A 14,810-nucleotide genomic window follows, 5' to 3' on the forward strand; every position below is an offset into this window, starting at 1 on the left:
GGCAAAATCATTCATGTGGGGTATCGCTGCGCTCAGGAGATGTTGCTGAACACATATTGGGGTGTTTTGTGATAGTGACATAAACGAGAACATTTTAATTCATACCTTAAGTAAAATGTGTATGACAAAACAAATGCAAAAAAATGACTACCATAAAGTTTGACAAAGACTGGTGGTAGATATGGTGCATGGAAAGAGTTAAAATACTAGCATTTGGAATACCCTGGGCTGTCTAGTTTTCAAAAATATATGACTTGATGGGGTAAATTGCATTGGCCGGGTTCAAAGATACCCGAAATGGCACAAGGGGGGAAGAATTACCAGATTTGGAAAAAATGGCTTTGAAATAGCAAAACGCTACCTGTACTTATTGCCCCATAATGGGTAGAAAAAAGCAAAAAAACATAAAAACATTGGGTATTTCTAAACTCAGGACAAATAGTAGAATCTATTTAGCAGGTTTTTTCATTACCTTTTATAGATGAGTAAAAGATTTTTCAACTAAAAGTTAGAAACAGTCATTTTTTTCTAAATTTTTCACCATATTTTATAATTTTTTTAATAGTAAATAATATGATACAAACAAAACAATGTCATCTAAAGAAAGCCCTTCTTGCCCTGAAAAAAACAATATCTAATGTGTGTGGGTTCAGTAAACGGGAAAGAAGAAAATTACAGCTAAACACAAGCAGCGCAGAAATGTTAAAAAGGCCATTGTCACAAAGGGTACAAAAAGTAAAATCAGCCTTTGTCTCGAAGGGGTTAAAACGTAGATCGAGGTGAGGCGGGTACTTTTACCGGGACTGCTGGCGAGCCCAGTTCTCACCTCAGTAATTTATTTAAAACCTGACACCTATGAATTCTACATGCAGACAAAACTGCCCGGCAGTATGTAGAATTCATACACAACGCTCAGTTTGTGTGAAAGTTATGAGTTTTACATACTGTTGAGCTGCAGTGCTTAGAAGTCGCAGATGTGAGGGGTTAAGTGGCCGGGCTAGCATTTATGGTTATGGTGTTTACTTAGTTAGCTATTTTCGTTGAAATAAATAAAAAAATAAAAAGTCGCAGTTCTTTCCCTGTGCACGTCAAGACTGTGGTTGTGGGTACGCCTTTCCTGGTAATCCCCTTAACGCAATTTCCTGTGCGACACTTCCGTTTGAGGAGGTGAAAGGTTAGGGGTGTCACAGTGTCCTCTTGTCACACACGTGAGTTAAGGCTGCACCATGCTCTCAGCTTTGTCCAGGACTCTGCTCTCCGCCGCCAGGGTTGCGGCCTCACGACCCCCAGCAGTGCTCGGCTCACTGGGCACTGTCCGTTCCTTCACCCGCTCCCTGTGGGTGCCCGGCGGCACAAGCTCTGCTCTCAGGCCGACTTTCCTCTATCCTTATCGGGGCTTCCCAGCCGTGTCCTGTGGCTGCGGCGGGCTACATACGGAGGGTAAGTGAGATAGCAGCACAGTATTACTAAAATCATAGGCTGGTGTAACACAAGAAGCGAAGCATACAGGCTGTCCTTGGAGGATTTAGAAAGTAAAATACATATCGTTATAATCGCTGTAATCCACCTGTTTAAAACCCGCCGAAGTAGTATTATCATTGTTAATGTATTGGTTTAAGAGGATTGAGTAAACATGTACACACTGGATCGTGTGCTTATATCACCACTTCTCGTGTAGAGACAAGCAGCTCTTGGGTAAGTATTTCATGAGCGTCCTGCCCCCTTCATAGTGCCCAGGAACATGAGGCCCCAAAATGTCTGCAAGAACAACTTGTTTCTAGGGGATCCACAGCACAGTATTATATTTTGTATCGGCTATTTGTTGGGTATTATCCGTTACTTGGTTAAATAAGTTGAGCTGTGAATACTTTTATTTTGTTCAGTGATTTCTATAAATGTAGTTGATGTGATTGCTTTTTAAAGCCTTTGCAAGTGCAAGTTAAATCTCTGTGTCTGAACTCTGAAGGGTTCCGTAGAAATGCTATGTACTTAATTGCTTTTAGTTGTATCTTTAGCTAAATTGATCCCTCAAGTATGGACTGTAACCTTCCATTGTAAATGATCACCTTTTTCTAAGCAATTTAAAATGCTACATAGAACATTTAGGTGAGTGTACAAACTTTCAATGAATAGTACGTGATTAGCTATGACACTACCCATCTGCTTGTGACGGGATTAGTCTGGAGAATAGTAGAAGAAAGTTGGGCTCAAACTACTATACAGGGGCATTGAGTTTAAAGGCCAGGTATTACATATATTTGGTTTATTGCTTTAGGAGACAAGGCATTTGCAGAATTCCTCAATGATGAAATCAAAGAGGAAAAGAAGATCCAGAAACACAAATCCCTGCCTAAGATGACCGGTGGATGGGAGCTGGAAGTGAATGGCACAGAAGCTAAGCTTTTACGCAAACTTGCAGGGGAAAAGTGAGTGTCAATATATTGATCTGGTTTGTTTTTTACTTTTGTGGCAATTATATTCTCAGTACTTCTTTTAGGTATTGTTAAGATAGACGTCACATACCACCTCAGCTACTTTGATCGTCATAGTAAAACACACTACCTATATGAGGTAGATTATTGGTATGATACATATAATGCACTTGTAATATGTAGTCAATGCTTAGACATATTGGATCCTGAAAACAAATGTTTCTTTAATAGTACCACTGATTCTAAACCCAGCGCTAGAAACACCTTTTACTAGTACTGTAAAACTACCACATTTTTCACAGAATTATTTATGTAATATTTGAGAATACTTTCTGGTTAACACTGGTTATGCCCACTTATGGTTATTACCATAGAAAAGCCTAAATGAAAGGCTAAAATGACAGCATGTTTGCTATTTTAGTGACCGCACTGTTTAACAGTAGTCTCTGTTTATCAGAATGCCTGTTAACACAATATTTCATATGAACAGCATGATATAATACACGAGAGTTGAAGTATTTTTTTAATGACTGGATTTATATTAAGGAAGCTTGTTTTTCATTTCAAGGGTTACAGTAACATTTAATACCAATAACAGCATCCCACCCAGTTTTGAAGAGGAGACACAAGAAGGCCAGAAGGCTGAGGAGAATGAGGTAAATGTAAGCTTAATGTATGTCCCCTCGTACAGCACTGTAGGGTATAATGGTGCTAAATAAAGCACCATAAATAAGTCATACTATGAAGGAATAGTCCAATGATAACCATTCAATAACATGTAACTTTACTGCTTTTTCACTTAACAGACTCACTTTTGTTCAAACAAGGTGCTGATAAATGGGGAAACGGGGGGCTAAATAATTATGTTGATATATCTGGCACTCTAATTTAAGCCCAGCTGGCATTTCCTATTCAAAAAGCAGTCATAAGTTTGAGTCAACTTGGCTGCCGGAGTAATCTTATTCCACTATTCCTACCACTAAAATGAATAGTCCACTTTTTGTAAGCATGTAAATAATTTTGTAGATTTTTTATTCATGTTGTTCATTGGCATCCTAGTAAAATTAAAAATTTACACTTTCCCTTTGTTTTGTCTTTCAGCCCGACCTTGTATCCACTCCCAACTTTGTTGTAGAAGTTACAAAACAGGATACCAATGAGACATTGGTGCTTGACTGTCACTATCCTGAAGATGAGGTAGTGTGCTTTGAACTCAATTTTCCCCTTTTCTATATAGTATCCCTAGCAAGAAGTAAGGAGAGCCAGGTTGGCTCTATATAATGCATACATCCGTCCACGGGAATTCTTGGATTTCAACTTACCTCATTAACTATGCTTAACAGACTGGTGCAAAGTCTGACAATGTAGACTTAAATCAGGAAGGATGGAGCAGCATTACTGTGGTGGCCAAAGGAATGGTGCAATCAGCAGGAACATTTAATAGGTTACAAAAGTGATAAGACTACTCTTAAAACTTAACAGAATTGTCTTTAGTAGTGGGTCAGATGAAAACACTCACTTATAAATGTATTCATTTTTCTTTTCTCCCTTTCCTAATGAAGGTAAGTCGTGGTGAAGAAGAGGAGGAAAGTGACCTTTTTGCCATTCGAGAGGTTAGCTTCCAGCCAACAGGAGAGACTGACTGGAAAGAGACCAGCTACACACTAAACACAGATTCTCTTGACTGGGTGAGTATTGTTACAATTCACTCAGACTGATACTTTTAATAATAAGGTGATAACATATTCTGTATTTCAGATCAAACATTAATGTGTGTGTGTGTGTGTGTGTATATATATATATGTATATGTATTAGGGCTGAAACAACTAATCGATAAAATCGATAATAATCGATTATGAAAATCGTTGGCAACGAATTTCATCATCGATTAATCGAATCGATTTTTATCGATTATAAAAAGAGGTTTTTTTCAGAGCAAATGCTCTGAAAAACTCCTCTCCTTATAATAATCCGATCTCAAACAGAGATCGGATTATAACACCGGAATCCAGATCCCCCGCAACGCTGCGGGAGACCTGGATTCCCCTCACTGTCGGCCGGTCTCTCACTTCCGTCTCTCTCCCCCCTCCCATACACCCCTCTGACTCCTCCCCCTCCCATACGTCACTCTGCCTCTCTCCCGGCTCCTTTACTGACAAGGACTTTCACTGCAGCTTCATAGAAGCCTCAGTGTAAGTGAAGTGCAGTGACGGAGGCTGTCTGTGCGATGCAGACACTCACAGGCTGAGAGAATCATCCTCTCTGATATCCGGTGAGGGTCTGCATCGTACAGACAGCCTCCGTTCCTGCACTTCACTTACACTGTGGCTTCTATGAAGCTGCAATGTAAGTGAACTGTCAGTAACGGAGCCGGGTAGAGAGGCAGAGCAGTGGCCTCCCATACACCACTGTGGCTCCTCCCCCTCCCATACGCCACTCTGCCCCTCCACCCGGATCCGTTACTGACAGTAACGGAGGCTGTCTGTGCGATGCAGACCCCCACCAGCTGACAGAGAGGATGATTCTCTGTCAGCCTGTGAGTGTCTGCATCGCACAGACAGCCTCCGTTACTGCACTTCACTTACACTGTGGCTTCTATGAAGCTGCAGTGAAAGTCCTTGTCTAGTGAAGATCCGTTGCTGACAGGAGGCAGAGTGGAGTATGGGAGGGGGGAGGAGGCAGAGTGGAGTATAGGAGGGGGAGGAGCCAGAGTGGAGTATGGGAGGGGGAGGGACCAGTTGGTTTATGGGAGGGGGAGGAGGCAGAGTGGTGTATGGGAGGAGGCAGAGTGAAGTATGGGAGGGGGGAGGAGGCAAAGTGGTGTATGGGAGGGGGAGGAGGCAAAGTGATGTATGGGAGGGGAGGAGCCAAAGTGATGTATGGGAGGGGGAGGAGGCAGAGTGGAGTATGGGAGGGGGAGGAGCCAGAGTGGTGTATGGGAGGGGGAGGAGGCAGAGTGGAGTATGGGAGGGGGAGGAGCCAGAGTGGTGTATGGGAGAGGGAGGAGGCAGAGTGGAGTATGGGGGGGAGGAGCCAGAGTGGTGTATGGGAGGGGGAGGAGCCACAGTGGTGTATGGGAGGGGAGGAGCCAAAGTTGTGTATGGGTGAGTTATAGTGGTGTATGGGGGGTATTATGAATTTCAGGGCATATAGGGGGTATAAGGCATATGGATATTAGGCATATCAGGGGGTCATAAAACATCTGGGGGTAAAAGGTATATCAGGGGGCTCAGTTGCGTATCACTGGCATATAAGGAGTATAAGGCATATCAGGGGGCACAGTGGCATATCAGGGGGCACAGTGGAATCTGGCATATAGGAGGTATAAGGCATATATGGGGGCAGAGTGGCAAGCTGGGGGTCAGATGTGCATAACCGGGGGCAGTTTGGTAAATAAAAAAAAATTTAAACAAGGCTCATTTTTCTCAGTTTTTATTCAATATGAAAAATAGTTAACATATGAATTAATATTTACTAATAAATTTGTATTAAAACCTAGTTTGAGAAACACTGTGTTTGGGTTCTTGTAGCTTTTATTATTATGTCAGTAAAATAAGGTGAATAGAGAGAGAGAGAGGCCATTGCAATAAAGAGATGAAAGTGTAAATTGTACGTTTTTTATTACATTATTTTAAATTTAAAAAATTGCTTTTTTTTATCCGATTAATCGATTAGTCGAAAAAATAATCGGCCAACTAATCGATTATTAAAATAATCGTTAGTTGCAGCCCTAATATGTATATATATATATTTCTAATCCACCATCTGCTGGAAACCTATCCCAGGCGGTATAATTTGCTTTTGTATCATCCATTTAACTGAGCATTGGTATACATTTGATTTAGGGCCGCATACCTTTCTATTGCACGCATAGATCTTTATACTGGTAGAATTTCCATTGCAGCAAACTTGGAAAAAAATAGCTATTTAAGTAAGAGTACTGGTACAGTTACCATAGCAAGCGATACAAATGTTCCTGTAATTGCTTCACTTCTCTAACATCTGAAACGTTTGATTGCTTTCTCCATTATTATTGTTAATTGGGCACATAGGTTTGCTGCACTGGACAATATTTGGTTTGCATATGTGCTGCTTCAGCTTGTTTTATGTGCTCCCATCCTTCACATGTTCTACCAGTTCCTTTTTGTACTGGTTAACTATTTCAACTATTGTTATCTCACCTGCTATAAATACTTTGCATTATTAAAAAGCAATTATCTGGTCTGTGTATGTAGATCTGATTTAGTCTATGTAACCGCTAAGTGAAATTAAGCAGGAGTCCTTTATGAATGAAATTCCACTTTGCAATATGTTTCAACAGCTTTTCTTATAAGTACGTTATTAAATGTTTTATGGGGTAAATAACAAGTTGTTCATGGTAGTGTACCATCAGTCTGTGGATCTTATGTTGAAGGGAAAAAAGCATCATATGAGTAAACAGTCTTGCTCTTGCAGGCCCTGTATGACCACTTGATGGATTTCCTGGCTGACCGGGGGATTGACAACACTTTTGCTGATGAGCTTGTGGAACTTAGCACTGCTTTGGAACATCAAGAATATATTCGTTTCCTGGAGAATCTGAAAAGCTTTGTTAAATGTTAACTCTGAGAGGCATAGGGATTTCTTGTTTTCCTCATATTGAAACTTCAACATTTTAGTATAATTAGCATTTCAGATATTTCAAATGTTGGAGAAATTTCCGCTAAGATGCCGAAGTACACATTTTCTTTAGTTTTTTTTCATTTTAGGAAAGGGTGTGTGTGCTTCAATCCATCAAGGCCACAGCTGGGAGTTATGATCTCTTCCATGGAGCGAGAAGAATTAAGGCTTCTCTTACCTTGTTTAACAGCATCTGAGAGTCCAGTGTCAACCAAACACTGCAACTAGCCTTCTTTCAACATGCAGTAGTTTCTGCACTAATTTAACAGACCAATCTCAATATTGTATGTTCTATTATAAAATATTATGTCATTTTCATTTTTGTAAAAATCCCTTAACAAAAAATGACTCTTGAAATGTGTTATTGCTTTTTTGATAGACCAGACATATAGACTTATACCTTCTCAGCAACAGTTTCGCTTCGCCATCTGCAATATATTTTGGTTGGTTAAACATTTTATTAGTTTAATGTGTCCACTTAAGCGGGCGTTGTATCAAATATATCGGCTCATATTTGCAGTAAGGAGGTGTGACCCGGGTTAGTAAATATGTGTGTGTATATACATGACTGAATGTTGTCAGTGATTTAACGTTTCCCCAGCATAAACTTGTTATGGAAGGCATGTTTAGCAGTTCTGTGGTAGCCCACTGGGATTACTGCTTTATAGTGCAAAGTGCTAGGTTAGTAAATGTCATGTCAATGGTGAATTTCACCAATTTAGCTACAAGTCATTAAGGGCCATCAGTCCTTCATGAAAGAGAAACAAAAAAAAATAATGTAATACAATGTCTACTCTGATACTCACAAAAGCCCTGTACATGTGTTTTAACAATCCTTAAACCACTTCTGCTTATTGCTTACATGCGACAACAGTTTGCTACGAGTAAAAGATACAAGCTACCCAGAAAGTGTACGAGATGAGGGGTGGGGCAAGGGTAGGTATGCAATGCATATCCAGAAACTCTTGCACCTAAATGTGCTTCACTATGAGAATAGCATCAGGGGATGAAGTTTCTTGATCTGATGAGGATCTCTCTCTCTCTATATATATATATATTCGTAGAAAGAAAAAAACAATACCAAATAGGTTTATTTTATTAGTCTTAATTACATATTGTGCATTAGTAATATTCTGATCACTGATTAGTGTCACTTTAGGTCATTTGATTGGTCTCTGTGATTAGTAGCTGTATCACAAATACTCTACACTTACTCTAACCTAACATTGTATAACTGTATGTAACACTCACTATCCACTAAAAGCACCCTACACTATTCCTTACTCTATCCCCAACCCTTGAATATAATTATTTAACTACTCTGTTGCTTATGTGCCCTAGTTTGTTTTATGATACCAAAACAAAAAAAATCCCACAAAACTCAGGGATGGAGAAGCACCAAAACCATTAAAAAAAAAAAGTTACATGAACTGTGACTTCCAGGTTCAGCTGTGGGGGGCAAAAAGAGGGAAGTGGGAGATAGTTTTTTTTTATCTCAGTTGTCAGCTACCAGTATGGAAAATAAACCAGTAATGTAGAACAGGTAGGATTGTCCCCACTTGGTACTGTGAGATTGGCTAGATACACTTGCTTGAGCTGCAGCCACCATTCAAGGACTTGGCTGCACCGACTCCTCTGAATAGTAACCAAGGTAGGAAGACTAAACCAGGGTATGGCAGCAGAAACCCAAAAGAGCAGGCAAAGGGGCTAGACAGGCAGAGGTCAAAAATCAAGGTCAGAAACAAGCAGGATCAAAAGAGAAGAATCACACAGACAAAAATACAATGATCCTGGTGAATGGTGACAAAGGATCTATCACAGCTAGGTAACAGTTTGAACTCTGATAAGGGTTTAAATTACCCTCCAAACCTTTCCCCACCTCCAGCAGGCTGGTTGAATCTGTCAAATTTGCAGGTTATCCCTGTTAAAGGACACTGTAGTGAGGAAAAAGCATCTTAATTCCTTAAACACTATTGCATTGACAGCTTAATGAAATGGTATAGGATTTCTTTTTATAGCTCCCCTCACTCCCTCTGTAGCTTGCATCCATAATGCATAAAATATTGATCAGATATTCACTGTAATATAAGTTGTACCAAAGGTGAAGCTAACAAGAGCATTGCCCAGTTTCCTGTGGACATATTAGGTATGAACTCATCACACTTGAATAAACCTGGGTGCTGAAGCATTATGCTCTGTAAAATTAAGGATAAATTCAAACATAAATACACACAGGCCACTATTACATACACCTGTTCAACTGCTTGTTAACACAAACAGCTAATCAGCCACACAGCAGCAACTCAATGCATTTAGACATGTAGACGTGGTCAGGACAACTTGAAGTTTGAACCAAGCATCAGAATGAGGAAGAAAGGGGTTTTTAAATAAATTTGAATGTGGCATGGTTGTTGGTGCCAGACAGGCTGCTCTGAGGATTTCAGAAAGTGCTGATCTACTGGGATTGTCACGCAATCTCTAGGATTTACAGAGAACGGTATGAATAAAATATCCAGTGAGTGGCAATTGTGTGGATGAAAATGCCTCGATGTCAGAAGGCAGAGGAGAATGGTTCGAGATGAGAGGCAACAGTAACTCAAATAACCACCAGTCACAACCAAGGTAAGCAGAATACCATCTCTGTACGCACAACATGTCGAACCTTCCAGCAGATGGGTTACAGCAGCAGGCAGCCATACTGGGTGCTACTCCTGTCAGCTAACAGGAAACTGAGGCTGAGATGTAAGCTTTGTGACATGGTGCATTATCCCGTTGGAAGTAGCCATCAGAATATGGGTACACTGGTCATAAAGGGATGGACGTGGCCAGCAACAATAAGCTAGGCTCAATTGGTATTAAGGGGCACAAAGCGTGGCAAGAAAAAGTCCCCCACACCATTATACCACCCCTACTAGCCAGAACCATTAATACAAGGCAGAATGGATCCATGCTTTCATGTTTATGCCAGAGTCTGACCCTGCCCTCTGAATGTCGCAGCTGGAATCCAAACTCAGACCAGGCAATGTTCTTCCAGTCTTCCATTGTCCAATTTTGGTGAGCCTGTGCGAATTGTAGCCCCGGTTTCCTGTTCTTAGCCGACAGGAGCGGCACCCGGTGTGGTCTTCGGCTGCTGTAGCCCATCTGCTTCAAGGTTCGACGTGTTGTGCGTTCAGAGATGGTATTCTGCTTACTTTTGTTTTAACGAGTGGTTATTTGAGTTACTGTTGTCATCTTGAACCATTCTCCTCTGCCTTCTGACATCAACAAGGCATTTTCATCCACACAACTGCCACTCACTGGATAGTCGCTCTTTTAAAGACCATTCTCTGTAAGCCCTAGAGAAGGTTGGGGGTGAAAAACAAAGTGGATCAGTCTTGCACCAACAACCATGCTACGGTCAAAGTCACTTAAACCCCTTTCTTTCCCATTCTGATGCTCAGTTTGGAATTCAGCAAGTCGTCTTGACCACATCTACATGCATTGAGTTGCTGCCATGTGATTGGCTGATTAGCTATTTTGTTAACAAGCAATTGAACAGGCATACCTAATAAATTGGCCAGTGAGTATTTGCAAAAAGGTATACCATGTAAATTTAGAGGGACCCATCAAGCTGCCATATGAATTAGTGTGCCTTTAGAGAAATAACAGCACAAGATTACAGTGTGAATCAAATCAACACAATTTCCACAAGTTTCTTGGTACCCTGCCCAAGGCATTGACCAAAAACAGTACATTTGTGCAATTTATAAATTAAATGCTTTATTTAAAGAGTTAAAAAGCATATTTACAGGACATTACAAAAATTTACAAGACATTACAAAATCACACATGTGGAATTCCAAAGCTGAGGCGCCATCTTCGAGTCCTTGTTAGACAATGACAGCCATAGCGTCACACGCCTAAATAATGAAACAATTTAGTGTTACAGACCACCACAGGTATTGATTTCATCCACGAACATAGAGTATAAAAATCATACTGGGGCAGATATTTGCAACAGCAAAGATTAATAAGACCCTTAAGGCCCTAACTGCAAGGAGAAGTTTAGCTTAATCAAAAACTATTGGAGTTAAACTACATTTTAACAGAACGAATATGGTGAGTAAGCTAGTTTACTGCCATAGAGAATCAGACTTCTTTAGGATTGCCATAAATGATCAGCTCAGTGTGTTGTCTGAGCTGGTAGACAAAAATGTTTAAAGACAACTCAAGAACTTACCTGGCAACTCATGAAGAGACTGGCCATTCCTTCTAACCCAACAGCAACAGAGAAAATTGGATCTTGCGAGCAGTTATAGCCATGTGCTGTCAGGTTTGCTTCTAATAGCGAATGTAGTTTTTCAACGCTCATGCCTTGGGACTAAAATACAATTAAGACACGCATTACAGCCAACATCAGTAGCTACCCGCAACAAGTCATAGCCCTTCATGCAAAAGGAAATCCGATTGTCTGTACAATTAGGAAGTTGGAGTTCCTACACTGTCCACAGTCCCTGGTGCTCATGAGCAATCTATATAGCTATTCAAGAATTTTAATGCAAGTTTAAACTTAATGAGCGTACCAGGATAACAGGTCCATCATAGATTACAGTAGAAAAATGCATTAAATTCATTTTTACCCAATATGATGTACATTGGGAATTAGGACTGGAAATAACAGTTGCTCAAGAACGCAATTAGAGCAGGAGGAAACCTTAGTTACTTAATCCATCCACTTGGGTGTGTGTACTTACCCTTGTATTAATGTGCACTCCACATTGGCAGACAATAAAACAGCTAGTTACAGTCATGTAGTTCCTGTAAAAGCAGAGATTGCCTACTTTTAAGAGGTGTCTAAAAAATACTAACTGAATAGCTAAAGACTGCCATGACATCAGGCCGATTAGTACTTACAGATTACACACTGGACACACTATCTGGTTTGCCTGATTCAGCCCAACTACAGAATCAAGGCATTCTTCCTCAAACCGAAGAATGTTTTCAATTTCCACAACCATAGCTTGTTCTGTAAAAACAGCGTCAGTGAAATAGCGAAGTTAATTACAGCGTTTCAAGTAAGGTACCCACTAATCGATGTTGCATCAATGTCACATCATTACATGCAAAAGACATGTGTTATGTTACAGCAGAAATAAAAATATCACCTTCTACAAGGAGTTCACGTTTAATTTCTTCTAGAGTTGCCAGCTCATCTGGATCCTGCAAAATCCCAAGGGCCTAAAAAATAAAAATTATAGATAATTCATGGAGGGGAGAAAAGAAAATCCCATACAATGAATAGTGCATGTTTCTATAGACACAAAAACTTTATGCAAGACTATATTAAGGCTTTCACAGTTCCTAAACTTTATCATTTTAGGAATACAGCTTTCCATAGACCGTCAGGAACCCGATTACGGCCTACTATAAAGTCACACTAGCTACTTATGGCTTCCACTCCCATTAAGAGATTAGAATATTGAGCTGTAATGCTGTTCCAATTATTCTAGTCCACCTTAAACAAGAAGGAAGGCTAACCTATACATATAGCTGCCTACAATATTATACAGATATACCTTTGCCAGGGTTCATGCAAAGACTAAATGCTTGAAGGAGCCACCGCTACATTAAGATGACATTTAGCACAAAAGCAAATAAAGCGCTACAGTGTGCCAGACGGAAAACGCTTACATGTGAGAAAGTCCCCTTTTTCCAGAGGGATGGAAATCCACCATTGTCAGACTGCATTGCTTTCCATTCTTCCTCCATCACTTCTTGCACCAAGACAGATTCACCATTTTCAGAATGAAGCTTCTCTCCTACCTGACGGAACTTGTCAAGGAGCTTAGACCGGTTGCTCTTCAGTCTTTCAACACACCTCTAGAGAAGAATTAGACAAAAAGAGGAAGATCACACACCAGTTTAGTTTCTCTGGAAGAAAGGATAAGCTACAATGAAGTTCAAGAGCATGGTCACAAACCCACTTTTGAAGAAATTTAGATCCAGTGAAGCAAGCTATCCAGCCTAACATTACAGCAATATGAGCAGTGTATAAAGCATTAACAGTTCTAGGTTTTGCACAATATACACTGATCAACCATAACATTAGGACCACCTGCCTAATATTGTGGAGGTTCCTCTTGCAGCAAAAACAGCCCTGTTTTTTTTCCCCCCACACCAGGCCACAATATTCCAGTGTCCATTGTAGACACTTTCAGAAGCGGACATGGGTCAGTATGGGCACCATGACAGGTCCGCGACTATACAGCCCCATATACAACAAACCGGGACGCACGGTGTTCTGACACCTTCTCAGTAATTTGAGCTACAGTAGCTCACTTGTCAGACTTGCACACAGGCCAGTCCTCACCACTCACATGCATCAAGGGGCCTTGGCTGCCCATGACCCTGCCACTGGTTCACCGCTTTTCTTTCCTTGGACCACTGCAAACCGGGAACACCCCACAAGAGATGCAGTTTTGGAGATGCTCTGACACAGTCTAGCCATCACAATCTGCCCCTTGTCAAAGTCGCTCAGATCCTTGCATTTGCCCATTTTTTCTTGCTTCTAACATTAACTGCAAGGATGAAATGTTGACTTGCTGCCCAATATATCCCACCCACTGACAGGTGCCATGATAACAAGATTATCAGTGTTATTCATATCCCCCGTCAGTGGTCATAATGTTATGGCTGATCTGTGTATTTTCAAGACACTGCATGTTAAGAAATGCGAGCTAGCTCTGTTATTTTTACCCAATTTATTAGACAAACATCCTGAAGTAGACAATAGAAGGTCTCAACCAGCCATACCCTAATGCAAGTCTATGGCATAAACAGACACCTGTGGCAAGAATAAGCAGGGAAAGCCACTCAAAACATTACATGACTAACAAATGGCATCCAGGCCCACAGGTAAAGGAAGTTTAACAGAACAAATTGAAACACCAGGTTTTCATCAATATCAACCCACATTATGAAGTACAGCACTATAAATTTGTGCTAAAGAAGATTTTACACGGGACATGCCCATTAAATAAGAAGCAGTGGTTAGATAACAGGCAAGCACCTGCATGAATATAGATGTGCCTTTGGAAGCACACACGTGATCTCCTAGGAACATTAGCTCAGCAGCCTGTTGAGCAAACTGAGGTGCCCGTTAAGAAAGCTCCTAGACACGTACCGTGCCCATTACTTAAACAGGCTGCAGTGCACAGTTTGGTGAGACTACAGCATCGTGCCAAGTTACAGTGTATCCTCACCACTGGGGCAACGATGGGCTACATTGAAGTCTCTGCTGCTGCCCATTAACGTTTGATCAAATGTAGGATAACGCATACACTAGTCAAGATGAAGCTTAAGGCACCTCTTACATATAACGCCACCTGACAGAGACCCCTTATAATTAAGACACTACAATCGGAAACCAGGGAATTAAGCAAACAGATCAGTCAAGATCCAAGTATTGGACGGCTCCCAGAACACCAGGCTGAGTTATAATCTCAGCGAGATCAGCAACGTACAGAATGTCACGCTATATAAAAAGAACGAACAAAAAAACAAACACAACTATATTTCTCAAAAACCCAGAGTCAGGCACCTTCCGGTACGTCTCTTTCCATGGAGGGGTAGTTCCCTTGTATAAAACGCGATGCCTCATCGCCGCCTCCATATCAAACGACCACGAACTCTCAATAAGCGTACAGAACGAAAACCCACCCAGCACAAGTATTTAAACC

General features: G+C 40.9%; 2 protein-coding genes across 2 annotated transcripts; one reads left to right on the plus strand and one right to left on the minus strand.

The window, feature by feature from the left end:
* Positions 1 to 1,143: 1,143 nt before the first annotated feature.
* On the plus strand, positions 1,144 to 7,449 carry C1QBP (complement C1q binding protein). The gene is made up of 6 exons (XM_053454958.1): positions 1,144 to 1,440; positions 2,276 to 2,426; positions 3,001 to 3,088; positions 3,534 to 3,629; positions 3,995 to 4,120; positions 6,889 to 7,449. The coding sequence occupies exons 1-6, from the start codon at positions 1,227 to 1,229 to the stop codon at positions 7,033 to 7,035; spliced, it is 822 nt and encodes a 273-aa protein (XP_053310933.1). The 5' UTR covers positions 1,144 to 1,226; the 3' UTR covers positions 7,036 to 7,449.
* Positions 7,450 to 10,825: 3,376 nt separating this feature from the next.
* On the minus strand, positions 10,826 to 14,810 carry RPAIN (RPA interacting protein). The gene is made up of 7 exons (XM_053457388.1): positions 14,672 to 14,810; positions 12,763 to 12,951; positions 12,237 to 12,309; positions 11,986 to 12,097; positions 11,826 to 11,889; positions 11,312 to 11,452; positions 10,826 to 10,991 (listed from the first exon to the last, which is right to left on the minus strand). Exons 1-7 carry the CDS (start codon positions 14,741 to 14,743, stop codon positions 10,962 to 10,964), a joined length of 681 nt encoding a protein of 226 aa, XP_053313363.1. The 5' UTR covers positions 14,744 to 14,810; the 3' UTR covers positions 10,826 to 10,961.

Source organism: Spea bombifrons, chromosome 2, assembly GCF_027358695.1.
Source record: "Spea bombifrons isolate aSpeBom1 chromosome 2, aSpeBom1.2.pri, whole genome shotgun sequence".
Taxonomy (NCBI): domain Eukaryota; kingdom Metazoa; phylum Chordata; class Amphibia; order Anura; family Pelobatidae; genus Spea; species Spea bombifrons.

Excerpts from the sequence above, each read along its gene's own strand:
- C1QBP (XM_053454958.1), top strand. The coding sequence starts at position 1,227 with ATGCTCTCAGCTTTGTCCAGGACTCTGCTCTCCGCCGCCAGGGTTGCG. Across the intron at positions 2,427-3,000 it reads CGCAAACTTGCAGGGGAAAA|GGTTACAGTAACATTTAATA; the intron begins GTGAGTGTCAAT and ends TTTCATTTCAAG. Across the intron at positions 4,121-6,888 it reads ACACAGATTCTCTTGACTGG|GCCCTGTATGACCACTTGAT; the intron begins GTGAGTATTGTT and ends TTGCTCTTGCAG.
- RPAIN (XM_053457388.1), bottom strand. The coding sequence starts at position 14,743 with ATGGAGGCGGCGATGAGGCATCGCGTTTTATACAAGGGAACTACCCCT. Across the intron at positions 12,952-14,671 it reads GGAAAGAGACGTACCGGAAG|AGGTGTGTTGAAAGACTGAA; the intron begins GTGCCTGACTCT and ends ATTCTTCTCTAG. Across the intron at positions 12,098-12,236 it reads ACGTGAACTCCTTGTAGAAG|AACAAGCTATGGTTGTGGAA; the intron begins GTGATATTTTTA and ends CTGTTTTTACAG.